The 27920-nt window shown below is 37.9% G+C and overlaps 3 protein-coding genes across 12 annotated transcripts in view; 2 read left to right on the top strand and 1 right to left on the bottom strand.

Annotated features, from left to right (window-relative positions):
- The window catches only part of LOC106095005 (uncharacterized), a 51105-nt gene extending 49106 nt beyond the window's left edge, over nt 1-1999 (bottom strand). For 2 of the 4 annotated variants that reach the window (XM_059362109.1, XM_059362112.1), the window contains exon 1: nt 1741-1999. The gene's annotated coding sequence lies outside the window, so the exon portion shown is untranslated. The other 2 variants (XM_059362111.1, XM_059362110.1) reach the window with 2 other exon arrangements.
- A 1786-nt stretch (nt 2000-3785) lies between these two features.
- Nucleotides 3786-10405, top strand: LOC106085850 (uncharacterized). Its single transcript, XM_013250296.2, has 3 exons — nt 3786-5329; nt 5436-6001; nt 8607-10405. The coding sequence occupies exons 1-3, from the start codon at nt 4267-4269 to the stop codon at nt 10233-10235; spliced, it is 3258 nt and encodes a 1085-aa protein (XP_013105750.2). The 5' UTR covers nt 3786-4266; the 3' UTR covers nt 10236-10405.
- Nucleotides 10406-15617: 5212 nt separating this feature from the next.
- LOC106085845 (uncharacterized protein CG43427) overlaps nt 15618-27920 on the top strand; it is a 497194-nt gene continuing 484891 nt past the window's right edge. For 5 of the 7 annotated variants that reach the window (XM_059363470.1, XM_059363474.1, XM_059363471.1 and 2 more), the window contains exons 1-2: nt 15618-15749; nt 17042-17260. The gene's annotated coding sequence lies outside the window, so the exon portion shown is untranslated. Of the gene's footprint in view, nt 15771-16959; nt 17261-27920 lie in introns of all 7 variants that reach the window. The other 2 variants (XM_013250283.2, XM_013250282.2) reach the window with 2 other exon arrangements.

Consider the following 27920-nt stretch of genomic DNA (forward strand, 5'->3'; position numbering starts at 1 on the left):
AGGAAGGAGGGAGGACATTGGTTTTACGTTCTGTCCTCCAAGTAATTAATAATTAAATGGTACAAATGTTCTGTCATAGCCAATTAAAACCAAAACCAAGATGGTCACCCATGCTCTCCATAATTTTGCGGGGGAGTGGAGCATATCACAATTGGCTAGGGTAATTATGAGGATTGTTTGCATTTTGGTTATATAATGAACTTTTTAAAGTGCTGGCAATTATACCGCGCAGCAATTAACGTCGACGTAACAAGCGTGATAAGCTCGTACATGGCATGGACCCTTTTAACTGCAACTGAGAGGAAAATATCTGAAGTATCGAACTAGCAACGCTTTCGATCGCGTAAATTGCCTTCTTGTCGTTCAAAAAGTAAGCATTTTCTACAAAGTTTGATATGTTGTTTTTGTTGTTGTAGTCACATTTGCCTGTGGAGATGGTGGTCCTCGTCAGGCTCTTAAGGCCAAAAAAGAATGAGCGCGTCTGTAAACAAATTCCGCAAAGTCCTCAGCAATAACTTTTTTACGAAATTTTAAAAATTTAGTATTTCAGTCAGTTAGGGCATTAAGCCGCTTAAAGTAGCGAAATATCGACAAACGAAATCAATTTCGCGAGCATTAGGATTCAAACCAAGGCATTTAGCTTAATAGGGGGAAATGCTAACATCTCAGGTATAGTAGCCTCCAACATGAATATTCAGGATCTTGCTCCCAGTGTTGCTGCCCTTGGAACACTATATCATTACGCACATATGCCATGTATGAAAGTGAAAATTCTGTGGATCAGCACCTGAGCTTAAAGCCTAGTTCTGACTTCGACTTTTCGCCCGAAAAACTGTTAAAATGCTATATAAAAAAATTGTGACGAATAATGCGAACACATTCCGTAAAATTGGTACTGAGTTTTATGAGCCAAATAGTAGCGACATGTCGCTGCGTCAATATAAATTTCGCTTCAATTAATTGCAAATGTAATTAATTACTCACGAACTAGTTCACAGTAGTTGCCTTTGTTGTGTGTCCTTATATGACATCGTCCAATAGAATGCGGCATGTTTCGCAATCAATTAATCGACATTTGGCAATCCCATGGCGGCCGGATGCACGTACCGTATTGACGCGATGGATTCTTCATCGGCAAGGGCTGTCGTCTCAGTGTACTACACACTGCTACAACAACAACAGATTTGTTGCAAATTATCTCAGTACTAGGCTTAATGTCTAATTAATATGCATCTCGTAAAACACACCCAATGTTTTCCACGGCCATTGTCCCAAAACTCACTTCAACAAATAAAAATACCACCTTAGGGCCTAGTTTACTAACGGCCCGGCATGACTCGCATTCAGTTGTTCCATACAAAAAGGTGCTTAGAGTTGTATGGTAACCAGCAACAACACATATATACACACACAAACGTTGCAACTCACTCACTTGCTCGCGCACAAAACGAAACAAGAAAAACACAACATCACACAACAGAGAATCGATGAATGAAGTAATACGAGACAAGAGTGTAGAGAGTGAAAGACGATGATAAAAGCAAATGGAAAAAACATGAACTTTTTTCTCGCTGCTACTGCTCACACAAATTAGTTTTTAATTAATTTGAAAATTTTGTAAATTACACTAAAGATGACTGCATAGTATGTCACAGTTGAAGCACTTCTATTTCACTTTAATTCAGTGATTTTAATTAATTTTTCACTTCATATTGAGGATCTCATTGGCTTTTCATTTACCGTATTTCGTATTTGTTACACCTCAAAGATTAGGATTATAGATTTTTTCCCATTTCTCTAGATGGCCCGTCTGTTAAATTTTTCGTTTTTGCACTCGATTTCAATGGATTTTTAATAAACTTTTATTTGTTTTTCGAAGAAGACATTGCGAACAATGTTTTTTATTAATTTCTTATTAGTTTTTGTTAATTTGATTTTAAGAAAATACAAAAATAAGCTTGGGCACTGGATGGTTGAATGGCTGATGGTCGTATTTTTGATTCCCAGTAGAAAATTGCAGCGGTACTCGGTATTCGATATAAAAAAATCAAATTCCAATATAAATTATCGAAATTCGATTAATAGTTTAGCCCTAAGCTGCTCATCGGAATGAAACAAACGGCGTTAAGTACTGTTGTCGTGTTTTGTTTTAGTAACAGTTGTTGTTGTTATCGAAAAATATCGTTAACAATGGAGTATAAATTTGCTCTGGAAATCTATTCAGAGTTGCTTTGTTTTATTTTAGTCCTATCCATTGGAAGTCAGATGCTCTGGATAAAAATATCAGTGTAATGTTGTATTGGTAACTTATCGATAACATGCAATAACAGATTATAAAAAATAACGAGTAATCGTGTTTCGAGGTATATAGTACTAAAATAAAACACAGCAAATATATGATTTGCACTGAACATAACTAAAATAAAACAGCAATCCAATGGATTACAGCCGATAACACGTGATTTGCACCGTATAATACTAAAATAGTACAACATAAAGGAAGAGATTATCAAAATTTACTCGATAGCTTTTGGAGACCACCGTAGCGCAGAAGTCAGCCCATAACGCTGGACACCAGGGTTCGAACCCTGGCGAGAACATCAGGAAACAAGACATTTGTAAGGAACTGTGGCATTATATCAATAACTTTGCACTGAAATTCTATTCGAAACATCTGACATCCACTGGATAGGACTAAAACACGGCGAACAATTAAAGGTGGTCTCATTTGTACAACAACCACAAATCATATGGCGCCATCTTGTCATCAAACTGATCGACATTTTGCCAAAACACATTAAGAAATTTTGTGTGAGTGTATGTATACGTGTGTGTACATGAGCAGAGAATATGCGAGAAAGAAGATAACAACAAAGAGAATGCAAACAGATATCTGTCATCTTAATACCGTCAAACCTGGTTGGCTGTTAACAGCTGTTGACGTGAGACCACCTCATTAAATCCGCCATGGGACTTAAACAAAAAACAACTAAAAATAACTGATTAATCCTGATTTGCATAACATAGTTCTATAATTAAACACAGCTAGTGGCCAACAATAAATGGGTCGTTTTTTTAATATCGGATTCGCTAGCTTATCCATAAAAATAAAACGCTTTTCCCGCTAAATGCTTTGTACTTTAAACATTGGAAGTACTGATACACATCCAAAATAATCATATTAACTATTGACTATATATTGGGTTGCCCAAAAAGCAATTGCGGATTTTTTAAAAGAAAGTAAATGCATTTTTAATAAAACTAAGAATGAACTTTAATCAAATATACTTTTTTTACACTTTTTTTCTAAAGCAAGCTAAAAGTAACAGCTAATAACTGACAGAAGAAAGAATGCAATTACAGAGTCACAAGCTGTGAAAAAATTTGTCAACGCCGACTATATGAAAAATCCGCAATTAGTTTTTGAGCAACCCAATATATTGCGTTCTTCTTCTTTTAGTTTTGTTATTCAATATGCGATAAGATCAGCGGCTTATCTAAACGGGGATAGTATTTTCTCCATAAAAACTAAGCGAGAAAATCTGTTTAATGTGAAAATATAGTCACAGTAAATGCGAAAACTTGCTAATTTTGGCCTCCTACTAGAATTTAGATTTTGACAGATGTAGCGGTGAAAAATCCCAGCATAGGTTGAGGCTAATCAACAGGTTGATTTTTGCAACAGAATAGCTATCGATAACATATCTAAGCCGATAACTAGCATTTTGTAATGTATAGGACTAAAACAGGACCATTGTAGCAGTAGTGTAGTACATACCACCAATTGCATCAAATGTGCGTTTATTGACAGGATAACAGGATTTATGATCGACGCTTATATATACCAAAGCCACACAAATACTTTTATTGTTAGCTGAGATAAGAAAATACTGACACAAACATACTGTTCCATGAGCAGTGCTCGTATATTTGTTGAAACAATAAAAAAAACAAGTCAATAAATGACAAATAGTACAGTTAAAACACAACAAGTGCCGCTTTAAGTGCCTAGTGTTTCATATGAACGGCATTCTTTCTACAGCCGTTTCTGTTTTATAAATAATTCAACATTTGTAATCATCATCCCCCCGATGTGTGCTTTTAATTTCACAATGGCAACTCGAGCTGTCAAAAATGTTTCCCGCTGAAATTGCACTACTACTCCAAAAGGAAAATGTAAACAAAATATATGTGCAAAATTTTGTGCATGTGTGAGCATAGAGTCCAGACTAGATTTGTGAAATCTCTGCAGAAACTTATAGGAAAATGATTCATAAGCCACCAATAATAAAGATTCGCAATTTGAAAGAGTTGCAGTGCAGTCAGAAAGCCAAAGCCGAGTTGGAAGACCCAAATGCAACACCTATAAAGGCAAAGAAACCACGCCGCAAAGCTGCCACTACTGGAACCAAAGCAAAGAAAGTTACACTTCCCAACGAAGAGATAGAACAAGAACGGCACACACCCAAGGTAGAGAATCCTGACGTGGCACCTCCACCGGCTGCATCCACTGTTAAACGTTTGTCAAAATCCGCCCGCAAGGAGCCACCGCCTAGTCAATTGCGCATCAATATCTTCTTCAAACCATGCGAGAAAACTTACAAAATTGAGCCCTTGAAAGAGCAACCAACACCTTTGCGTAAGGCAGCTACCGAAATTAAGAAGCAAGTATCGAAAACGACAACCACAAAGAAAAATGGAAAAGTAATAAAAAACAGACGCTCGAAAATGGGTAGAAAACGGTTGTTCACTGACAATGATACATCGTCAACAATGAACAGTGATTCTGATACCTCCAATCAAAAGAGAGCAATGTCAGCGAAGGAGAAAGGCAGCTCCAACATAACGGAAGTATGCATAAATCTGATATCGGATAGTGATGACGATGATGCTTTTGAGAAGAAAACAATAAAAATTGAGAAGAAAGAGAATTCTGTTGATGCTAAAACAAGTGGTAATAATTCCCGCGTTTCCCGCAGTTCATCCGTTACGTATAACGGTGTGAGTAAAACGCATACCGTGACTACTACAGCTCCTATGGCTTGCGATTCGGGAACTTCGAAAGCCCACATTTCTCCAAATACAGCCACCTCAACGTCATCACCAACTGCAACGATAGCAGCTGTAAAAACACCGGCCACTACAAGAAGGAAACCCAAACCCTGCCCGCCTTATAAAATCATTGAAGGTAGTACCTTTGCTGTGGACGCCTTTCAATATGGCTACATTGAGGGTGTCACTCATTACTTTCTAACGCATTTCCATGCTGATCATTACATAGGATTGACAAGAAAATTTGCCATGCCTTTGTTTATGAGCACCATAACAGGTAAGTGCATATTGTCAAAGCTGTATCTAATCTATAACAAAATTCTTAACAAATAATCCTCCAGTGGCCATAAATTGACTCAACTATGTATACAATTTCTTTTCAGCCCGCTTTGTAAGAGCTTTCATACCCATAGACGAAAAATATATTCATGAATTGGAACTGAATACTCCGATTGATGTGAATGGCATCGAAGTAACTGCCTTGGATGCCAATCATTGCCCTGGCGCCATAATGTTGCTTTTTAAAATTAAATCTAGCAGCCAGTGTATTCTCCACACTGGAGATTTCCGTGCCTGGCATGGCATGGAAGAGGAGCCTGTCTTTTGGAATAATCACATAAACACCATCTACTTGGATACCACGTATCTGTCACAAAAATATGCCTTTTGTACTCAATACGAGAGCATTGACAGGGCCAAACATTTGGTGCAAGAGTTCCAAGCAAAACATGCCGGCAAGAGTATACTCTATATATGCGGTTCCTATGTCATTGGCAAAGAGAGATTTTGGTCATCATTGGCCGAGGAATTCGCGCTGAAAGTATGGACAGAGGATAATCGCAGCAAAGCTTTGAAAGCCATGAACGACAAACATTTGAATCAGTTGCTAATTGAAAATCCCCTAGAGGCTGACATGCATGTCATAGCTATGGGCAAATTATCATATATGGTAAGACATTCTTTTCCAGAGTATTTTTTAATTCGAACGAGATAATAAGATATTTTTGATAATGTCTGTAGGCCAAAGTCCAAAACATTGGCTTTAGATGAAAAATAATGGAAACAAACTCAAAGCCTTATCGATCCGGCTATCAAGCAAAAATTGCAAATTTTGCCAAGAACATTCCACTAAGGAACAGGGGCAAACTTCTTCTTCGACTATCAAGCTACGTTTCTGAATAATCTTACAACACAATGGAATCATTAATCATATAAGGTCTATCAACGTAATGTTAGAAGGTTCGGGAGAGGCACCTCCTAGAATGCCTAGTTAGATAAGTGTTTTTTTTTTTTGGTTCCAAAAACATCCAAATTATTTGTGATATTGAATTGAAGGCCACCGTAGCGCAGAGGTTAGCATGTCCACCTATGAAGCTGAAAGCCTGGGTTCGAATCCTGGCGAAAACATCTGAAAAAAAATTGTTAGCGGTGGTTTTCCACTGCTAATGCTGGTGACATTTGTGAGGTACTGTACCATTTGGAATGGCAGCCATGTAAAAGCTACTCCCCAAAAAGCTGTCGCACGCCGTTCGGGCTCGGCTATAAAAAGGAGGTCCCTTATCGTTGCGCTTAAACTTGAATCGGACAGCACTCATTGATATGTGAGAAGTGTGCCTTTGTTCCTTAATGGAATGTTCATGGGCAAATTTGCATAACCGATGCGAAGATGCAATTTCGAAATTGTTCTGGCCTAAAATATCATTAGTTGTAGACCATAGTGAAAATTTGGCAAAATATTGAGCCAATATTGAGTCAATCGTCTAGCAATCGTAGGTTTCGGAGTCCTGGACAACGAAATTTGGGAAAAATCCCTTTTACCAATGAATATCTACAGCAGCAGCCCACTATCAAGCAATTTGTAGTGCTTTCGATTCGGACTGTGGTCGGATTAACTTAATGGTGTCCTTTCAGTATAATTTTCGGCCTTGGACTGCTCCCCCAACGCAAATCTGCGGCTACAATAACAACATCAGCAAGTACTGTGTAGCCAAAGTAAATAGCAAAGAGGTTTGATTTCTGGACTTTTGTTTTCGGCGTTCGCGTAGTCGAATTATTTGATTTATCCTACTACCAATTATCTGGAGGCCACCGTAGCGCAGAGGTTAGCATGTCCTCCTATGACGCTGAATGCATGGTTTCGAATACTGGCGAGACCATGATAAAAAATTTTCAGCTAATGATCCTCACCCAAGATACTTTCCAGGAAAAAGACTTCAACCCCGTCAACGAAGAAGTACGCCTTTGGTAAAAATTCGGTCGCCCCGCATCTTCCAGCATAACAGACGAATGTCCAAAAGACAATCTTTGATGGCACAACCAGCATACATGTGCAAAAGCCTAAGATCGATTCGGGCATTCAGTGCCTATCTCGGGGCACTCGTCTGCATAGTCGTTATACCTTATACCTTACCTTATACCTTATACCTCCCGATCATCCTGAGGAGGCCACAGCTGCCCAGAGCCTGATGTTATATCAGATCTATCCACATGTAAGAACCGACCGAACAACCACAGTCAGTATAGCCTAATGTTTCCGGTCTAAAACCCTAACACCTTCCTATTGAGTTGCGACTGTAGTAGAGCCATGCAGTGCCCTTATAACCCATTCCGCCATGATTCTTATGCAGTTCAATTTCTGGTCAATAATCAACGCCAGATGCGACAGATGTACAGCACATTCAGCCCAATTCTGACTCTGTTGGTAAAAAGTACCATTTTAGATTTTCTGGGGTTTATGCCTAATAGCTACCTATTGAGTTTCGACTGTAGTAGAGCCATACAGTGCCCTTGTAACCCATTCCGCCATGATTCTTATGCAGTTCAATTTCTGGTCAAGAATCAACGCCAGATGCGACAGAAGTAGAGCACATTCTGCTCAATTCTGACCCTTCTGGTGAAAAGTACCATCTTAGACTTTCTGGGGTTTATGCCTTACACCTTCCTATTGAGTTGCGACTGCAATAGAGTTTCATTCACTGCCCTTGTAACCCATGTTTAGTATGCAGTTCAGTTTCTGGTCAAGAATCAACGCCAGATGCGACAGAAGTAGAGCACTTTCAGCCCAATTCTGATCCTGCTGGTGAAAAGTGCTCTCTTAGACTCTCTGGGGTTTATGCCAAGCGTGCTGGACCTCTTACATCCGACATATTTCTCAACATCCGTTAACTGAGGTCCGTGTAGTTGTTGTAGCCACATTTTCATTTCCGCGATCCTTGCCAAGCTCCTATAGGTGAACAATGTCTTACCGGCCCATAGAACCAATCGCCACGGGCACAAGATGGTTCGTGGTTATTTTAAGACGCCAATAACCGGTGTTGCCCGGTCTCTCACTGAGACTTTTCACTCGAAACCGCTGATGGCCCGATATTTCAGTTGCAGCTACTACGCATATTTACGGAAAATTCCACTATTGAAAGTCTGTGGACGACTTGCCCACACACATCGGAGGTCAAAGTTCTAACCTGTGTGGTGCTTGTACTTATTCCTTACCGTAATATTTCGATACATTTCTAGACTCGTTTTTCTAATTCCTTTTTATTTCTTTCCCTTTCCAGAGTTTGGTCGATTACTTTGCCTTGTACCAGCAACGCTATGATATATGCCTAGCATTACGTCCCAGTGGCTGGGAAAAGGATACACGTCCACAATATCGTGGAACCATAAATATAATCGGCGTTGAGTATTCAGAACATTCCAGCTATGAGGAAATGAAGCGTTTTGTTAAATTTCTTAAGCCTGACAATGTCATCAGTACAGTTCCCACTGGCCGGGATCTGATGAAAACATCGAAAGTACCCGAAAGCTGGTACAAATACGAGAAGCTACAACAATCGAGTAACTATCAGCCACGTATAGAACAATATTTGAGAAAAAGCACACCAATGCGTAAAGCTATTATACGTGGTCCCAATCCAAATAAAGGTGGCATAGAAAGCGCCGTTTCACCACTTTCCATGAAAAATGTCCGAAATAAAAGGGAAAAAGATAAGAATAACAATTGCGAAGATTCAAATAGTGTGATTATGACCAATTCCCCTGCAAAAAGTACATCTGCGAATGAGTTTGAAAACCCCATGGTATGGTTGCCTCAAAGCCAAAAGAACAAAGAAAACTCTCAGAAGAAAATTAAGCAAGAGAAACCCGAGAAAAATTTGCATTTAAGGACTTCCAAAGCCAGAAATGAAGTTCCTCTACTAGTCCCAGATAAAAAGAAGACTGATGAGAACTCTGGTAAACAATTAAAAGAAGGAGATAATTGTAGTATTTACATATCCAATGACTCATCCGAATTGTTTGAAAAGCCTATGCCCAAGGTTGCATGTCGTAGGCGCATTATTTCCTGCAGTTCTGATGAGGAATTTGTAGCCAAACCCAACAAAACAAAACTTCGAGAGAAAAGAAATGCCTTCAAACCCTCCATGCCTTCTACAGTTGAAGAAAATGAAGCTGATTTTGTGGAGAACTCTGTTCGCAGCACAAAGAAGAAGAAAGCTGATTATGACAATTATTTAGATGAACAGCCTTGTACCAGCAAAGAGGCTCTACGGCGCTTAGCCATATCTAATCCATTGTTAAAATCAACCACCACTTCATGTGCTTCCACAACTACCTCGGCGAATGAAGAAGTGCAGGATTCGCAAGCTTCAGATGACTTTGAGTTAATGGCCAGGCCAATAAGAAACAAAAATTTAAGAAAGGATGTAATACCCTCTTCCCAAACTACTTTCGAATTAAAAAATACTCCCAGGCCTTTAAGAAATAAGTACAAAACTACCCGGCATGAGGCTAAGCAACAACATGACTCACAAAATGACTTTATACCCGCCTCCCAAACCACTGCCGATCTGGCAAACACACCCCGACCGTTGAGGAACAAACGCACCAACACCACCCCCTTGACTTCACTAGTCACCAGTCCTGTCAAAAAAGTTACAAGCCCCAAAAATAATGCTCCACTCTCACCTATCAGTGATGAAGATGGGTCGCAACCCGAGTTGGTAACACAAATTGTTAAGAATACCAAGCATCTGGACTTTTATAATTCCTCACAAATGAATGTTATGGTTCAGAATTTGCTATCCAGTCAAAAGCTAGACACAAGCAAAGATCATATTCCCCCCGAACTGTTATCAGATAATGATGCACTAGAGGGACTCGATGCCCAAGACGATTGGTTAGATTAAGCGGTTGTTGTTAAAGTCTTTTCTAAGGTAATTGAATTACCATAGAGAAATGTATGTATGTAGCATTTTTGCTTTTAATACAAATATATTTTAAGTTACAAAACTTAATTTTTAAGGGATTTTTTTTAATTATTGTCATCAATAAACTTGTACCAAATCATTAACGTTAAGAGCTTAGTTGTATATTTTAATTATTTCAAATACAGGCAAGCATATAGAAAAGGTTGGCGCGGGCTTTCAAGGCACTCAATAGCCGCAATGAACTCTGACATCAAAGCGCCTTGGAAACTTCAATACATGTTTGGTAGCCAATAAACTGCAGTCGTCGAGGAACACAAGACAAGTCGTCATAGCCTTCAAAGGACAACAGATGTCAGTCAGGTCCGAAACGATGTGCAAGCCTTTTTGCCAGACAATTTATCGAACAGCCAACGAGAGACAAGACAAAGAGAAACATTCTAAGGAAGGCAAGGAAGCTCCCAGTCAGGGCCGAGCTAGAGCTGAAGATGTTACTGAGATCATAAGGAGAACCAAACCATCATAGGTTGTTGGAATCTCGATTTTTTTGCAAGTGAAAGTAGCGATCCTCGTCAAGCTTCTGCTGGTGAGCAAGGAAGTTCCTGGTGAGCCGCCGGAATTTTATAGTCATTGGTTTTTTAAAGGAGCCTATAATTCGCCTTGTCTTATCATAGCCACTCAGGATTTAAGCAAGAGTCAGTGCCACCGAGCTTCTCACTGAGTTGCTGAGTTGCTGCAACTTGTGGATACGCTCTGTAGCTCTCAATTGAGGCTCTCAAGATAACGATCGGAGCTCAAAGCGTTGCAGTTGATGCTCAAGCTTATAGGTGTAATGGGAATAAGATACCTGTCGGACACCCTAAATTGGTCCATCTCCTCCCTGATAATAACCAAGATAAGGAAAATAGGTGATGCGGCTCCTCTTGTGAAGCCATGAAAAATCCGTATGTAGTTACCTAGAATATAGGGCGCCCGAGTAGTGCTTGGATTGCCAGTGCAGGGGTCGTGGGTTCGTTTCCCGCCAGAAGCCTTGGTCTGTCGCTACTGTGGTATCACAATGGACTTAAAATTGTCTAAGTGAGTCTGTAAAGGACTCCCACTCTTACCTAACCTACCTAGAATAGAATGCCATAACTCGTGATGCATAGTAACGCCTCCTAGTACCAAGTGAATTTAGTCAGACAGCAGGTGACTGATGTCCATAGATAGTGGAAGAGGAGAGATGACCCGTCGTACTCAGCAAAAAATGGCTAATAGTTGCAACGAATAGAAATCTGACGTTTTTGCTTCTTTTTTAGAGAAGGGAGAAGAAGGAAATGAGACAACACAAAAATTTTGAAAAATACAAGTAAATTAACAAAAAAAAGTTAACTGCAAATCTCAAACATGTTTTCTGAATATAATTTGTAATTCAAAAGCAAAAATACAAAATTAGTTTAATTGTGGCTAAATCATTTTTTTTTCATTCACAATACCTTCTTTGTCCATTCACAATTATACAGGTGCTCAAATTTTCTCGTTTTTTTCTATTCATTACAACTGGCAGTTGGTAGCTGCAGAGTCGGCAAGGAGGATTTAAAAAGGTGGTCTCACGCGAACAGCTGTTAACAGCCAGCCAGGTACAACGGTATTAAGATGACAGATTTTTGTTTGCATTCTCTTTGTTGTTATCTTCTTTCTCGCATATCTCTGCTCATGTACGCACAAGTATACACACACGCACACAATTTTCTTTATGTGTGTTGGCAAAACGTCGATGACAACAAAGCGGATGGCACCATATGATTTTTGGTTGTGGTACAAATTAGACCACCTATATTTGTTTCGTCATGCAGAGTCCGGTGGGATATATACTCTCTTTCACTTCCTATGCTTATCTGTGGCACAATTTTCAATCGGCGGTTTAGATAGTAACAAGTTGTATTGCATTATGTTGCGTAAGTTTCACAACACAGAATGGTGTATCATGAAAGACAGTCTTCATCTCATTGTCCTTATCCATAACTTTTTATCCGTGACAATTATATAAGCTGCAAGCTTTGATCAATTCCGACATTGACCAGAAGTAAACGGAGAAGGCACTCCGGGTTGTGTCCTGGTAGAGGCTGAGAAAGAAAAACATAGTGAAACGGTAGTCCCTTGCCTGATGAGAACTTCATTTGGTGAATCCGGAGCAAACCCGGCTGCCATGCGATAGTTCTCAGAATTTTTATTGTTGTCACCGTCAATACTTACGGCTAGCGATTCTTTTTGTTGTTGTTGTTGTCGCTAAATACTTACGATTAGATATCCTTTGTCGTTAGCCACAATTTTTCATTTGACTCACCATTGTTCACATATACATTCCATTTGCAATCTAAAGCTGGTTAGGTACCAGAAAATTGCAAAATTTGCTAATAAATATAATGAATACACACATTGATTTAATCGTAATTCACTTTCCCTTCCTTTTTTTTATAATTAACCCTTGGTGTTTCTTGTTATATTTTCAATAGGTGAATTTTTTACTTGCTTTGCTAGAGATGCCTTTGTCTTTCTTTTAAATAACGCCATATGCAGGCCATTGTGAACACAAACCCGTTAACAATCTTTGGATTAAGTAACGGCAATCGTGAATAGATAATTATCAATTGACAATAGCAAGGATGATAAAATGACATGAGAATTTTTGCACAGGATACACAGCAAAAGCTTAATGAAGCCTAAAAAACTATGTTAAATTGATAGTTCTATAAAGGAAATCTGTCATATAAACATTTTTTTAATTTTTTATCGCGAGTGCACTATCTGTCAACGAGTTTTGGCTGCGTGTGAGTATTATAATAGTGAAGAAACGTTACACACTCAAACAACGAAAGACTTGCCTTATATACCTCGAATACGACTAGAACGCGCGCTAATCGGCATACATTCTCATATGTATCGTCCTTTTTTTTGTATAGACTTGTATCTACATGTAAGTTCGATGAAATAAAAGTTCGATTTAATCGAAAAAGTTGCATATTTATTCCAAAATCCATTTGTCTTATTAAGTTTTTCGTACGTATCACACGATGTGTGCAACTTTCAGAGTTGCTGCTTTTGAAATTACACGTGAGATGTCTAATCGTCTAATGGCAGCTTAAGTTTTGTGAATACCGGTGTAAAGTTGTTAGACAAGCCGTGAAGGGCAAAAATAAAACGCAAAAAAAGTGCGGTACGAAGTGTCGGCAAAAACATCAGATTTCCCATCGAAGTCGTGTCAACCACTCCATACATTTTTCGTTAAGAATTCAGACAGACTTCGGATCCGAATTCTGATGAATTTGCGAATTTTCGTACAGACTTCTGACCAAATTCTGAACGTTTGGTTCACAAACAAAGAGAACTTGCAAAAAAGTTGGTGATTTGCTGTGAATGAAAACACAAAATTTACATCTTAATACCGCCAAACTGGCTGGCTGTTCGTGTGGGACCACCTTTTTAAATCCACCTTGTTGACTTATTTTGTTCTACGCTTTGATTGGTTATTCTATTTACTCTTGGCCGTTAGACCTCTGTGAATTATGCAAAATTATTCAATGGTGAATTGATAACTACCAATTCACAATAACAGTCTTGAACGACACCTATAATTCAAGCAAATTAAAAACTATTGGAAAAATAAATTTTGTAGGAATCATAGAGGAAATAAATATAGATGGACATCTGCCCAATAAATTCCCACACATTGGGTATTTATCCGGTAATTTACCCAGATATATTTTTTTACCAAAATATATTAATTTAATCATTACCCAAATGGAAATTAGGCCACAACTTTTTTATTGTTCGTATAACCACCGCATATGGCATATCTGCTAAAACCTACTACTGACTTTGCATTTAGCCCGAGCAACCATCAAAACGCTCTATAAAAAAAACTTCGAAATGACTACGAACTTTTTACAAATAAAAAGAACTACAACATTAAAATGACTTATTTTGTTTGTTTTGATGATATTTAATTATTTCAGATGTGGTGTCAGTGCCGCCAACGTTAAAGTAAAATGCATTTAGCGGGAAGAGCACTTTATTTATCCATAAAACTTTACACTGCTCTTTAAATCCGGATTCAATGGCTCGATCATGTTTTCCCTTTATAAAATCAGCTAACGAGAGCCTTAAATCTGGATTTAATGAGCAATGCTTACGGGGTTTAATCTAGAGCTGGCAAAATATCGATGGCACTATCGATATTTAATTTTTTGGCTGAAAATCGATTAATATTTTCCGATGGATACTATCGGAAAAGTAAAATTTTTTGCAAAATTAAACAATAACAAGCGATGCGACCCTAAATGCATCCTTTAAGATAGATTGCGCCTATAAAAAGCGCAATGTTCATTCGATTAGGTCAACATCTTGTAGAATGATTTCTCTCATGACTTCCAAATGACATTATTAATCTTGGTTTTATTTGATCTGTGCATTGATATTGCTTCCATATATAAATCGATCTCCAGTTTTTTAGTTCTCATTTTCGCTTGAAATATAGGAGATGGGAAATTAGCGATAGTATTGATACATTCGATATTTATTATTAAAACTATCGAAAATATCGAGTGTTGCGATTATCGATAGTTTGCCAGATCTAGTTTAACCTAAACAAAACATATCAAATCTCGAACAAACCTATTTTCAACTTTTTCAATATTCACCTCTTTACACCATACTTATATACACCACAAACAGGTATAAAACAGGGATGACAAATGAGGCCTTTCATATGGTACGAACTTGATTTGGGAAAAGTACTTTTCTAAACCAAAATGCAAATTCCTTCGCTTTTTAATAACTTTTCAAATTGGAATATATGGAAAGAGATGATTTTCTAACCTCAGTACAACATTTGTCATTGTAAGATATCAAGAATGTACATTGAGTATAATAGAAAATTTAGATGAGACTTCAATTGATCCGTAGATCTCCATAAAAAATATTCTTGTAAAATATGTTATTAACACGATATTTTAGTGGGAAATAAATTAAAGCAACATTATTTTGTGTTTTTTTGTATAAACTTTTTCATAGGCTGGTATATGTAAGTTTTTCCAAAAAATGTATAAATTTATGGATTTTATGAAAATTTTCGCCAGTTGGAAATAGAAAATTGAAAAAATAAAGTTTGTTAAAGAAGCATTTTAGACATATTATCGCATTTGTTTTTACTATTTCAATTTTCTTATGTTAACCTCTTTGATTTCTATTAAGAAAACGTTATATACAATCAAAAAGTACCAAATGATCCACGGTACTTTTAGCCATTGCAAAAGTATTAACATATTAAATTTACCATCCCTGGCAGAGGAATATGTGAATGATGAGAGATCTTACAGTTACAGTTTAACTTTAACTTTGGTCGTGAAAACAACGTTGTACGGTACGGTTTTTGGCGCGTGTTCCCCCTTCCGCGCTCTTCAAACGTTTAAACGTCTTTGTGGATTTCGTTTGGGATTGTTTGTTATTATTATGATTGTTAGTATCTTACAAGTGATTGTTAGTTAATTTTTTTACAAAACAAAATGAAAGTTCAACTTACAAATATATATTTAAATATTTTAAAACATTGCCTTCGATAAATATGAAATAAAAAGAAGTGTAAAAGGAAATTCTGGAAAAGTGGAAAAGTTGCCAGCTCTCTTTTTGGAGTTGGCAAAGCGAGAGAAGAGCGTAAAATAACAGAAAACACGTCGACACCATGGCAAAGACGGCCACCACAAATGGTTGGATGGATGGAATGTTGCTTTTCTAAGTTTGAATTAAGAAAAAAAAATGTTACTGTGAAATTACCATGCACTAAAATGTTTACTTTAGTAAAGTTTTAAATTTTTTTTGTATATGCATATATTTAATCGATCTAAAAAGTGTTGCTTCTAATGGATTTTAATGTTGTTTCGAACCAGAGAAAGAGCGATGTGTGTTGGGGGCCATAATTTTCTGTTTTTGTGTGTTATTACCGTTGAGTGTTTGTTGTTGGTGTAGTTTTTTTTCTTCTTATTTTTGTTCTGTGTAAAGTTGCCTTTTTTGGCCTCCTCAGAGTTAGGCAGCAGCAACAGCAAATGATTCTATTGCTGCTTTGGCCAACAACGACCGCCAACCAGCCAAACAAGCAACCATCAACCATTTGGTCATTCGCTTTGGTTTGTTTGTTTTTTTCTCCATTTTTTTTGGTCTATAGCGGTTCTAACCTGGCCTCTGAGTCTGGCTATCACTTGTTTTTTTTTGTATTATGTGTTTGTTTGAACATTTTTTTTTGGTTGTTGCTGCTATACCATGGTGCTGGTGCTGATGGCTGCTTTTTCGCCGTTGCTATCTCAGCTTTTCTAGCCGTCTGTCGGTCGTTTGGAAGGTTGGTTAACTGCTAACTCTTTTTTTGGGATAACCACAAACAGGCGGCACCAATAGCCACAATAAATCGGTTTCTAGCACCCATCAAAAGAATACCATAACTGTGTATGTACGTCAACGCCAACAACAACAATAGAGTGCTCAAAATGATTATTGTGCTCTGCCTTACAAGGCAAAGTTGCATTTTTTCTACTCTCCCTCCTGCATGCTCTCACACCACCCACCCACCTGAGTTTTAATCGCAGTAGTAACTAAACAATGTTAACTGCATAACTAGCCAACACACACACACACCCCCCAACTCTTTCTCTCTCTCTTTCTTTGTAACAATTTCAAGGCATATAACAGAAAATAAAAAAAAAACAAAATAGTGTCAAATTAATGTAATGTGTCATCGTATCTTCTCTTTCTGTGCAAAGATTTAAGCGTGTTGAAAAATTGCGTGATCATAAAGAAAGCCGAAATTTTTTGAGAAAACCCCATAATAAGTGATTTTGTTGCTTTTAAGCAAGAGTTTTAAAACATCAGAATTGTAAAAAACAAACAACAAAAATTGATATTTTTATCTTTGTGCTCATCAACATCATTCACAAAAAGGGGTATAAAAACTCCATGGATTCTTAAACATTTTACAAAAGGTGAGTTTGAAAAAAAAAACTTCGTAGCTAGAAGGTAAATTTGTGCATCAGGTACAAAACAGGGTTGCCGTTTCGCAAAAAAAAACAAATTATGGGCAAGTTAATGTGCTTAATAAAAATGTGTCGGGTGTTTTTTGAAAAATTGTTTCTGATTTCGATGCCATCTGGAGAATATCGAATAGAGAATAGAAAGAAAGAGTTCCAAGTTCTTACCTGCTTCACTCTACGGGGCCTCGAAATTTCATTTATTAAATTCTTCATACGTATATAATTGGCGACTTCAGGTTTAAATCCTCCCAGGAGGTAGGAAATGACGAAGTACATATTACACAAGTAAAAACGTGCCAAGTTAGGGCGGGCCGAATCTTGGGTACCCACCACCATGGATTCCGCTAAAAATGTACCCTTATTAACTGAATTTGTATTTAAATTATTTTGATCTCAAGTAGTCATATCGAAATATCGGTACATAGTGGGGGTCTATATCACCATATTGACCGATTTGTATAAAACTTGACACTGATGTTGTAAGTCATAAGATGGGGTTTTGGGCCAAATTTCCTCCAAATCAGGTGAAAATTTAGGTCTTTAAGGGCTGAAGAAGTCAAATTCGGGGATCGGTTTATATGAGGGCTATATCTGTTTATAGACCGATTCGGATCATACTTGGCATGGATGTTGAAAGTCATATTATTCCAAATTTCAGCCGAATCGGATGAAAATGTAGGCTTCTAAGGGCTTAAGAATTCAAATCCGGGGATCGGTTTATATGGGGTCTATATCTGTTTATAGATCGATTCTAATCATACTTGGCATGGATGTTGGAAGTCATAACACAAGTCTTTATTTCAAATTTCAGCCAAATCGGATAAAAATTGAGCTTCTAAGGGCTCAAGAATTCAAATTCAGGGATCGGTTTATATAGGGGCTATATCTGTTTATAGACCGATTCGGATTATACTTGGCATGGATGTTGGAAGTCATAACACAAGTCTTTGTTTCAAATTTCAGCCAAATCGGATGAAAATTGAGGCTTCTAAGGGCTCAAGAAATCAAATCGGGGGATTGGTTTATATGGGGGCAATATCTGTTTATAGACCGATTCAGATCATACTTGACACGAATGTTGGAAGTCAGAACACAAGTCTTTGTTCCAAGTTTCAGCCAAATCGGATGAAAATTGAGGCTTCTAAGGGCTCAAGAAGTCAAATCCAGTGTTCGGTTTATGTGGGACTATATCTATTTATAGACCGATTCGGATTATACTTGGCATGGATGTTGAAAGTCATAATACAAGTCTATTTTCCTAATTTCAGCCAAATCGGATGAAAATTGAGGCTTCTAAGGTCTTAAGAATTCAAATCCGGGGATCGGTTTATAATGGGGTCTATATCTGTTTATAGATCGATTCTCATCATACTTGGCATGGAAGTTGGAAGTCATAAGTCAAGTCTTTGATCCAAATTTCAGCCAAATCTGGTGAAAATTGAGGCTATAAAGGTCTCAAGAAGTCGAATCCGGTGATCGGTTTATATGGGGGCTATATCTGTTTATAAACCGATTCGGATCAAACGCGACTTAGATATTGGAAGTCATAACTCAAGTCTTTGTTCCAAATTTTAGCCCAATCGGATGCGAATTGAAGCTTCTAGGGGTTCAAGAAGTCAAATCCGGGGATCGGTTTATATGGGGGCTATATCCAAATCTGGACCGATATGGCCCATTTACAATAACCAACGTCCTGCATCAATAAGAAGTTTCTGTGCAAAATTTCAAGCGTTTAGTCTTACGGGTTCGAACGACGGACGGACGGACATGGCTAGATAGACTTAGAATATCGAGACGATCCAGAATATTTATACTTTATGGGGTCGCAGATGAATATTTCGAGGTGTTACCAATGGAATGAATCGATTATTATAACCCCATCCTATGGTGGTGGGTATAAAAAGCGTGGCTATAGTCGTCCTATGGCACGGCTGTACCTATTTGAGACCACTGAAGAAATTCCGGTGTCCAGCGCCTTGGTCAACTTGATGCTGCTGATGCTCGGAGGCCACGGGTGCTAGAATGGCTCTCCTCCTCGCAGGGCTGCCAGACGTGACGATTTAAAGTCACTTAAGGTTGTCTTTATCCGATTTGGTTAAAATTTTGCAAGGCGTGTTTCGTTATGACTTTGCTAAGTATGGTTTAAATCGGTTCATAACTTGATATAGCTGCCATATAAACCGATCTCGAATCTTGACTTGTTGAGCCTCTAGATGGCGCAATTCTTATCCGATTTAGCTGAAATTTTGCATGAGGTGTTTTGTTATGACTTCCACAACTGTGCCAAATATGGTTTAAATTGGTCCATAACCTGATACAGCTACCATATGAACCGATCATTACTTATTGAGCATGTAGAGGGCTCAATTATTATCCGATTTTATACAACGGCTTCTCTCATGACCTACAACATACGTATCAAATATGGTCTGAATCGGTCTATAGCCTGATACAACCCCCATATAAACCGATTTCCCTATTTTACTTCTTGAGCCCATAAAGAGCGCTTATTCGAATTGGCTGAAATTTTACACAATGACTTTTACTGTGGCCTCCAATATTCAATTCAATTATGGTCCGAATCGGACTATAACTTAATATAGCTCTAATACCAAAGCAATTATTTTCTTTTATCGTTTGTTTGCCTAAAAAGAGAAAATAACTCGAAAAAAGCGATCCATGGTGGAGGGTAAATAAGAAAAAATTTGGCGATATAGACGACTTTTCCCAAACAACACTACCTCCTTCTGCTACCATTCTAGAGATGCGCTCTTAATTGACTGAGGTCTTATCATTCTTGTCAACCTAGGCCAAGATGGATCTATATTTGTTATTTTTCCACGAATTCAGCGTTAACTCTACTTATGACACAATTTTGTTTAGCTCATTCCAATACCATATCCTTTGATACGCAGTCCCATTTTGCTAAAACATTCATCTAATTTACAATTATTTTATACTCATGGCAACACTGTTACACAAACATATTTTTATTACAAAAATATATTACCTTTTCACAAGGAAAATGCGCCTTTTTGGTTTTGTATAGTTCTCAAGTTGTCATCAAATCTCATTTCTTCTGACAAACAGGCAGACCAGACCAGACCGGCTCTTTTCTCCCTCACTCGCTAACTCGTATGCTCATTCCCCTTAGGCAGGCTCTTACTCATTTCATTGGCATGGCATTTCCTGTTTTTGTTGCTATTGTTATTGGCGTTGCGGGTTAGCTTGTTGGTTGTCTGTTTGGGTTCTTCTTCTACATACTATTTTGTATTTCTCCCATCATAATTTTCTTTCAATTATCTTTGCTTTCGATGCTGCTGTTGGTTAAACCTTGTATACCTAGTTGTTGCTGCTTCTGTTGTATTACAATTTTACAAAACAAAAAAAAAATCCTCTACAACAACAATACTAACAAAATTGACCAACAAAAGAACATGAATGACGTTTCTTGGGTGCTTACGGGACCCCCGACAAATACAAGGCATTCATCATCATCATCACGAACCCAAACTGAGTATTATACACTAAGCACTACACTAGTGTATTTCTCACCTAATTGTTGTTGTCGTTGTTAGTTTTTATTGTTGCTAGTCTTCTTCTTATCTGGTTGTTGTTGTTGCTTTCCTTAGTTGATGATGTGCTGGTGATGTGCCTGTTTTCTATCTCATCTCTCTAGGAATTCATTCGTATTCTCTTTAGCACCACAAAATACACATATCTATCCTCCGTCTGTCTTCTATTCAACCATTTATTGAACCAAACAAGCATTCACTCGGCCAACAAGCCATCCAACTCAACTATCCATAATAAAACAAAATCAGACAACAGGTATTTTTAGCAATTGAGAAATTATTGCACACAAGTGTATGGGAATAAGTGTGTGTGTGTGTGTGTGTGTGCGTGTGTTTGCGTATGATTACCTTTGAGTCAGCTTTGCTTATTACAAACAATGTTGCCATATTTCCTCCCCCTTTTATATTTGAAGTAGACACAAACAAGCCAGAGATGATTTAAAAGGGGAAATTTGAATAATTTGATTGGCAATAAAACGGAAATATGCTCGATTTGTTTTATAAAGGAGTTGTTAGGGAAGGTTTTTTTTTTTTTAAATTTAAACTCAGCCATGAAATGAGGGCTTATTAACAACAACAAAGTAAAATAAAAAATACTATTTAGACTTGGTAAAATTCCCTGTTGCATAACAAAAATAACTTATCTACACCGAAAGAAAAATGTTCATGATATTAATGATTTTGTCATAATATTTATGAAGGATTGTTTTTAATTTCGTCCCAATGAAATTTTTTACAACATTAATGAAACATGCTACATAACACTCAAATATATGGGATCAATGAAACAAATCCTAACATTTATGAACATCAAACATATAATTTTTAAAAAGTTGATATATTATGAAAAATTTTAAATGTTATGAACATTTTTTTTAAATGTATGAAACAAATTTGTTTAATTTCGTCCCAATAAAACTTTTTTTTTAGCATTTATGAAAATCAAACATCATTAATGAAAATTATAAATATTATGAAAATTTTCTTTACATGTATGAAACAAAATTGCATAAATATGCATGAACAAAAGTTTATGAAACCAGATCATTACATTAATGATGATAAATTCTCTCTATGATTAATCAAAGGTGAACGTTTTACTATACTAAATGTATAGTAAAACGTGGATTATATTGGATATTATTGGATTATAAAGGATGATGCTTGCCGAACATCCTATTCCGAGGAAGATAGGAAAATTAACTTCAATCAGAAAAATAATACTGTCGAAAAGGGTGATTTTTTAAGAGCTATAGGAAAGTTTTTCAAAAAACAAAAAAACACATAAAATTCAGAAATATGCAGGAAATCATAATCGATAGTGCGGTTCATATAATTTAATGTTTGAAGATTATTTCATTCAAATGTTGACCGTGACTGCTCCTCAAATGGTCCATCGGCATATCGGCCGGTATCTCACGAATAATGCTTCAATGTTGTTTTGCAATGCGCCAAGTGAAGCCGGCTTGTCTGCATAGACATGAGCTATAACATAGCCCCACAAAAGGCGTTAGGTTAGGTTACGTTTAACGGCAGTCTGTCATCAGACTCACTTAGACGTTTTCGTCCATTGTGATACCACAGGAACAGAAGAAGGAAGATGCCTTCTAGTTCCTAACGTTGGATCATCCAGATCGCTTTAAAAAGCCCAATAACTTGCAAATGTTCACATTCGCTAAATCAGACAGGTTCTCAAAGAAATGAGAACCTAAAGTGGAACTTCTTCTAACAGCTAGTGCGGGACACACGCAGAGGTGTTCTCTAGCCTCTTCTTTTTCTTCTTCGATATGCCGAAGTCGTTGCTGGCAACCTTCAGTCTGTCAGTATGTTTTCCGATTAGACAGTGCCCTGTCATGACGGACAGAATGAGTGAGACATCTGTTCTAGACAATGACTGCAAAGCAGTAGACCTTTTCAAGTCTAGATTAGGCCACATAGTATTGGAATGCTCACGGCCCCCTCTTTGTGATCATCTATTATTCGTTGTCCTTCGGGACTGGTCCTGAAAACGTAGCTTACATGTGGCTAGAGGCATACTCAGTTCCTAGTCTCGCAAGCTCATCCGCTTTACAATTCCCTGGAATATCTCTGTGGCCCGGCATCCAGAACAGTTGAATTTTGAACTGTTCAGCCATCTCGTTGAGAGATCTGCGACATTCGAGGGCGGTTTTTTGTTCAGAAATACGTACTCCAGGGATTTAATGGCTGCCTGGCTGTATGAGAAGATATTTATGCCAGTGACATTATAACTTAGCCATTCCATCACTTCCCTAATTGCAAAGATCTCTGCTTGATACCACTGCAGTGGTTGGGTAATCTTTTCGATATGGCCAGTTCTAGATCTTTAGAGTACATCCCAAAGCCCACTTGGTCGTTTAGTTTGGAATCATCCGTATAGAAATCTATGTAACTTCTGTTACCAGGGATATCATAGTTCCAATCGGTTCTATCAGGAATAGAGGTACAGTAATTTTTATCAAAAAGCGGCTCGGGTAGGCTGTAATCTACACTGCCTGGAACATCGGATTTTGTATCAAAGATAACACAGTGTCTGTAGCCGCCACATGACCAATGAGAAAGCTGCAATTTGGATAGCCACAATGTCCAGAGGCATAAGATGTAGCATTAAATTCAGAGCATCAGATGGAATCGTCCACAGTACGGCTGTGATGCATAAACAAGCCATCTTTTGGATGCGGTTAAGTATTGAGCAGTAGGTGCATTTTTGAATCGCCGTCCACCAGACCACAACACCATATAGCATTATAGGTCTGACAACTGTAGTATATACCCAATGCATGACACGCGGTCTAAATCCCCAACTTTTGCCAATGGCTCTCTTCATACGTTGGAGCATTTTCTATGTCATTGCCCGGCTTTCGCGGCCAACAGACATCGGTACTTAGGTGGGTACACAATACCAGACATTAACCATTTTGGAGGAGTGGTATGGAAAACAAAACAAGCACGCTAACTTTCGAAGGAGTAAAGCTAGCCGCTTGAAATTTTGCACAAATACCTTTTATTAGTGTAGGTCGGTTGGGATTGTAAATAGGCTGCATCGGTTCATGTTTTGATATAGCTGCCATATAAACCGATCTTGGGTCTTGACTTCTTGAGCCTCTAGAGGGCGCAATTATCGTCCGATTTGATTGAAATTTTGCATGATGTGTTCTGTTATGATTTCCAATAACTGTTTCAAATATAGTTCAAATCGGTTAATAACCCGATATAGCTGTCATATAAACCGATCTGGGGTCTTGACTTCTTGAGCCTCCGGAGGGCGCAATTCCTATCCGATTTGGCTGAAATTTTGCGTGACGAGTTTTGTTATGGCTTCCAACAACTGTGCTAAATATGGTTCAAATCGGTTAATAACCTGATATAGCTGTCTTATAAACCGATCTAGGGTCTTGATTTCTTGAGTCTCCAGAGGGCGCAATTCTCATCCGATTTGACTGAAATTTTGCACGTGTTGTTCTGGTATCACTTCCAACAACTGAGCTAAGTATGGCTAAAATCGGTCCATGCTTTAATATAGCTGCCATATAAACCGATCTTGGATCTTGACTTCTTGAGCTTCTAGAGGGCGCAATTCTCATCCGATTTGTCTGAAATTTCGCACGTAGTGTTTTGGCATCACTTTCAATAACTGTATAATTCAAATCGGTACATAACCTGATATATTGCGTGACGAGTTTTGTTATGATTTCCAATAACTGTGTCAAATATAGTACAAATCGGTTAATAACCTGATATAGCTGCCATATAAACCGATCTGGGGTCTTGACTTCTTGAGCCTCCAGAGGGCGCAATTCCTATCCGATTGGTCTGAAATTTAGCATGAGGTGTTTTGTTATAACTTCCAATAACTGTGCTAAGTATGGCGCAAATCGGTACATAACCTTATATAGCTGCCATATAAACCGATCTGGGGTCTTGACTTCTTGAGCCACTAGAGGACGCAATTCCTATCCGATTTGGCTGAAATTTAGCATGAGGTGTTTTGTTATTACTTCCAATAACTGTGCTAAGTATGGTTCAAATCGGTCCATGTTTTGATATAGCTGCCATATAAACCGATCTGGGATCTTGACTTCTTAAGCTTCTAGAGGGCGCAATTGTCATCCGATTTGGCAGAAATTTTGTACAACGGCTTCTCTTATGACCCTCAATATATGTGTCTAATATGGTCTGAATCGATTTATAGCTTGATACAACTCCCATATAAAACTATCTCCCAATTTTGCTTCTTGAGCTCCTACAAGGAGCAATTCTTATCCGAATGAACTGAAATATTACACAATGACTTCTACAATGTTCAGCATTCATTTATGGTCCGAATCGGACTATAACTTGAAAAAGCTCCAATAGCATAACAATTCTTATTCAATATTCTTTGTTTGCCCAAAAAGAGATACCGGGAGAGAACTCGACAAATGCGATCCATGGTGGAGGGTATATAAGATACGGCCCGGCCGAACTTAGCACGCTTTTACTTGTTTTTCTATTACAATATACCGTCTAGCTCCCAATCTCATAAGTTTTGCCCTATATTATACACATCCTTCATATGGCCCCTATCACTTTCCAACCCAAGATCATTTACATCGATTGCCAGTGGTGTTTGATGCATTGGCCACAACCCTCCTACGTTGCATTGTGAAGACAATTACAAACTTTCTTTTAATTAAATTTACTTTGGTACGAATTTGCAAATGCTTAGCTAGAGCTAAGGTTTCATTGTCAGATTTTCTTGGTTTTTCTCTCCCTATGTCTGTCCGTCGTCCACTGCTGTTGTGTTGGTTGGTTGCGGTATTTGCTTGCTTCGGTTATTTTGCATTTTAGTTTAGAAAGTTTTTTTTTTTTGCTTCTACTGCTCTACTACAGTTTCAGTGTGAAAATTACAATGACTTTTTAATTTTTTCCCCCCAAGATATATTTTTTCCGTTTTAGTTGTGGGTTTTTTTTTTGTTGTTACTTATTTGCCGAGTGGCAAGGCGAGTGTGTGCGTTTAGGGTCAGTGAGAAGTCAAACAATTTTATTTAAATGTGTCGTTGTTTCTGCTTTTCGTTGTTATTGTCCAAAAAGCAAAACCCCGAATACCATGGAAAAACAGCGTAATAATGAACGAATTGTGTTGGTTGTTAAAAAAGAATTATTGTAACGAAGAAGAAGAAGAAGAAGAAAAACAGCTAATTTTTCTTATTGTGTGTTTTTTTTTGGAGATAGCGACAGATAGGAAAAAAAGACCATTCGGCAGCATGGCCTTTGCTAGCGAACGCATGATAAAGGGCCAGTGCGAAAAGAAACTATGAAAACAATTAAATTTCGGTTGAATGACTTGAAGCAGAAAAGTGAAAAAATTCTAAATCTACTAATGATGACGATTTCAGTTATTTGTGCTCTCAAACTATTAACCTGAATTCCGCCTTTGTAATGAGCATGGACCGAATGTGCAGAGGGGCGAGATGGCAAACCGATAGAAATGCTCAAAATTCGAAGTGTTTTCGCCATTAACATTTTTTGCTTGAATTTTTTAAGTGAATAATTTGCCAGAAATTAAATGGCAAAAATTTTTTCATAGAGATAATACCACAAATATTTGTTTACAACAGTTAGGCAAAACAAAATACAAATACATTCTTACAAAAAAAAAATTTAATTTTTTTCATAAAATATTTTTAATTTTTTTATAAATATGTATTTGTTGTAATTTAAAGTCCTTCTAGAGCTTTATTTATTGCTTATTGCTAATCTACTCGTTCATACCTTCAATTTGATACCTATATTGCCTAGGTTTAAGGTTCCAAATTTTCAAGGTCCTTCCCGGGTCAAAATTATGGAACTTTGTCTGCATATTCGTAATCAACTAATCAATACCTTTCATTTGATACCCATATTGGACTACTTTCCCCAAGGGGGGTTTTTAGCCCCTAGGGGGGTCCACGGGCCCAAGCCTCAAAAACGGACTTCATATTCGGGTTCCTGGGGTCAAATTTTTAGGGTATGCAAAAAATTAGATTTTTTGCAAACTACCCTGATTCTAGCGGAGGCCACCGTAGCGTAGAGGTTAGTTACCATGTCCGCCTATGACACTGAACGCCTGGGTTGCGAACTACCCGTTTTTAGCGGAGGCCACCGTAGCGTAGAGACTAGTTACCATGTCCGCCTATGACGCAGAACGCCTGGGTTCGAATCCTGGCGAGATCATCAGAAAACAAGTAAAAGCGTGCTAAGTTCGGCCGGGCCGAATCTTATATACCCTCCACAATGGATCGCATTTGTCGAGTTCTTTTCCTGGCATCTCTTCTTAGGCAAAAAATTTTATAAGAAAAGGTTTGCTCTGCTATTAGAGCGATATCAAGATATGGTCCGGTTTGGACCACAATTAAATTATATGTTGGAGACCTGTGTAAAATGTCAGCCAATTCGAATAAGAATTGCATCCTTTGGGGGCTCAAGAAGTAAAATAGAGAGATCGATTTATATGGGAGCTGTATCGGGCTATAGACCGATTCAGACCATAATAAACTCGTATGTTGACGGTCATGAGAGAATCCGTCGTACAAAATTTCAGGCAAATCGGATAATAATTGCGATCTCGACAGGCTCAAGAAGTCAAGATCCCAGATGGGTTTATATGACAGCTATATCAGGTTATGAACCGATTTGAACCATACTTGGCACAGTTGTTGGATATCATGACAAAACTCGTCGTGCCAAAATTCATTCAAATCGGATAAGAATTGCGCCCTCTTGAGGCTCAAGAAGTAAAGACCCAAGATCGGTTTATATGGCAGCTATATCAGGTTATAGACCGATTTGAACCATTCTTGGCACAGATGTTGGATATCATGACAAAACACGTCGAGCGAAATTTCATTCTAATCAGATAAGAATTGCGCACTCTAGAGGCTCAAGAAGTCAAGACCCAAGATCGGTTTATATGACAGCTATATCAGGTTATGAATCGATTTGAACCATACTTGGCACAGTTGTTGGATATCATAACAAAACATGTCGTGCCAAAATTC

The sequence above is a fragment of the Stomoxys calcitrans genome, chromosome 2, assembly GCF_963082655.1.
Source record: "Stomoxys calcitrans chromosome 2, idStoCalc2.1, whole genome shotgun sequence".
NCBI lineage: Eukaryota > Metazoa > Arthropoda > Insecta > Diptera > Muscidae > Stomoxys > Stomoxys calcitrans.

What these genes read in the sequence shown, in the direction of transcription:
- LOC106085850 (XM_013250296.2), top strand. Translation starts at nt 4,267, where the DNA reads ATGATTCATAAGCCACCAATAATAAAGATTCGCAATTTGAAAGAGTTG. An exon ending in GTTTATGAGCACCATAACAG is followed by an intron (nt 5,330 to 5,435) that starts GTAAGTGCATAT and finishes ATTTCTTTTCAG; the next exon opens with CCCGCTTTGTAAGAGCTTTC. An exon ending in TGGGCAAATTATCATATATG is followed by an intron (nt 6,002 to 8,606) that starts GTAAGACATTCT and finishes TTCCCTTTCCAG; the next exon opens with AGTTTGGTCGATTACTTTGC.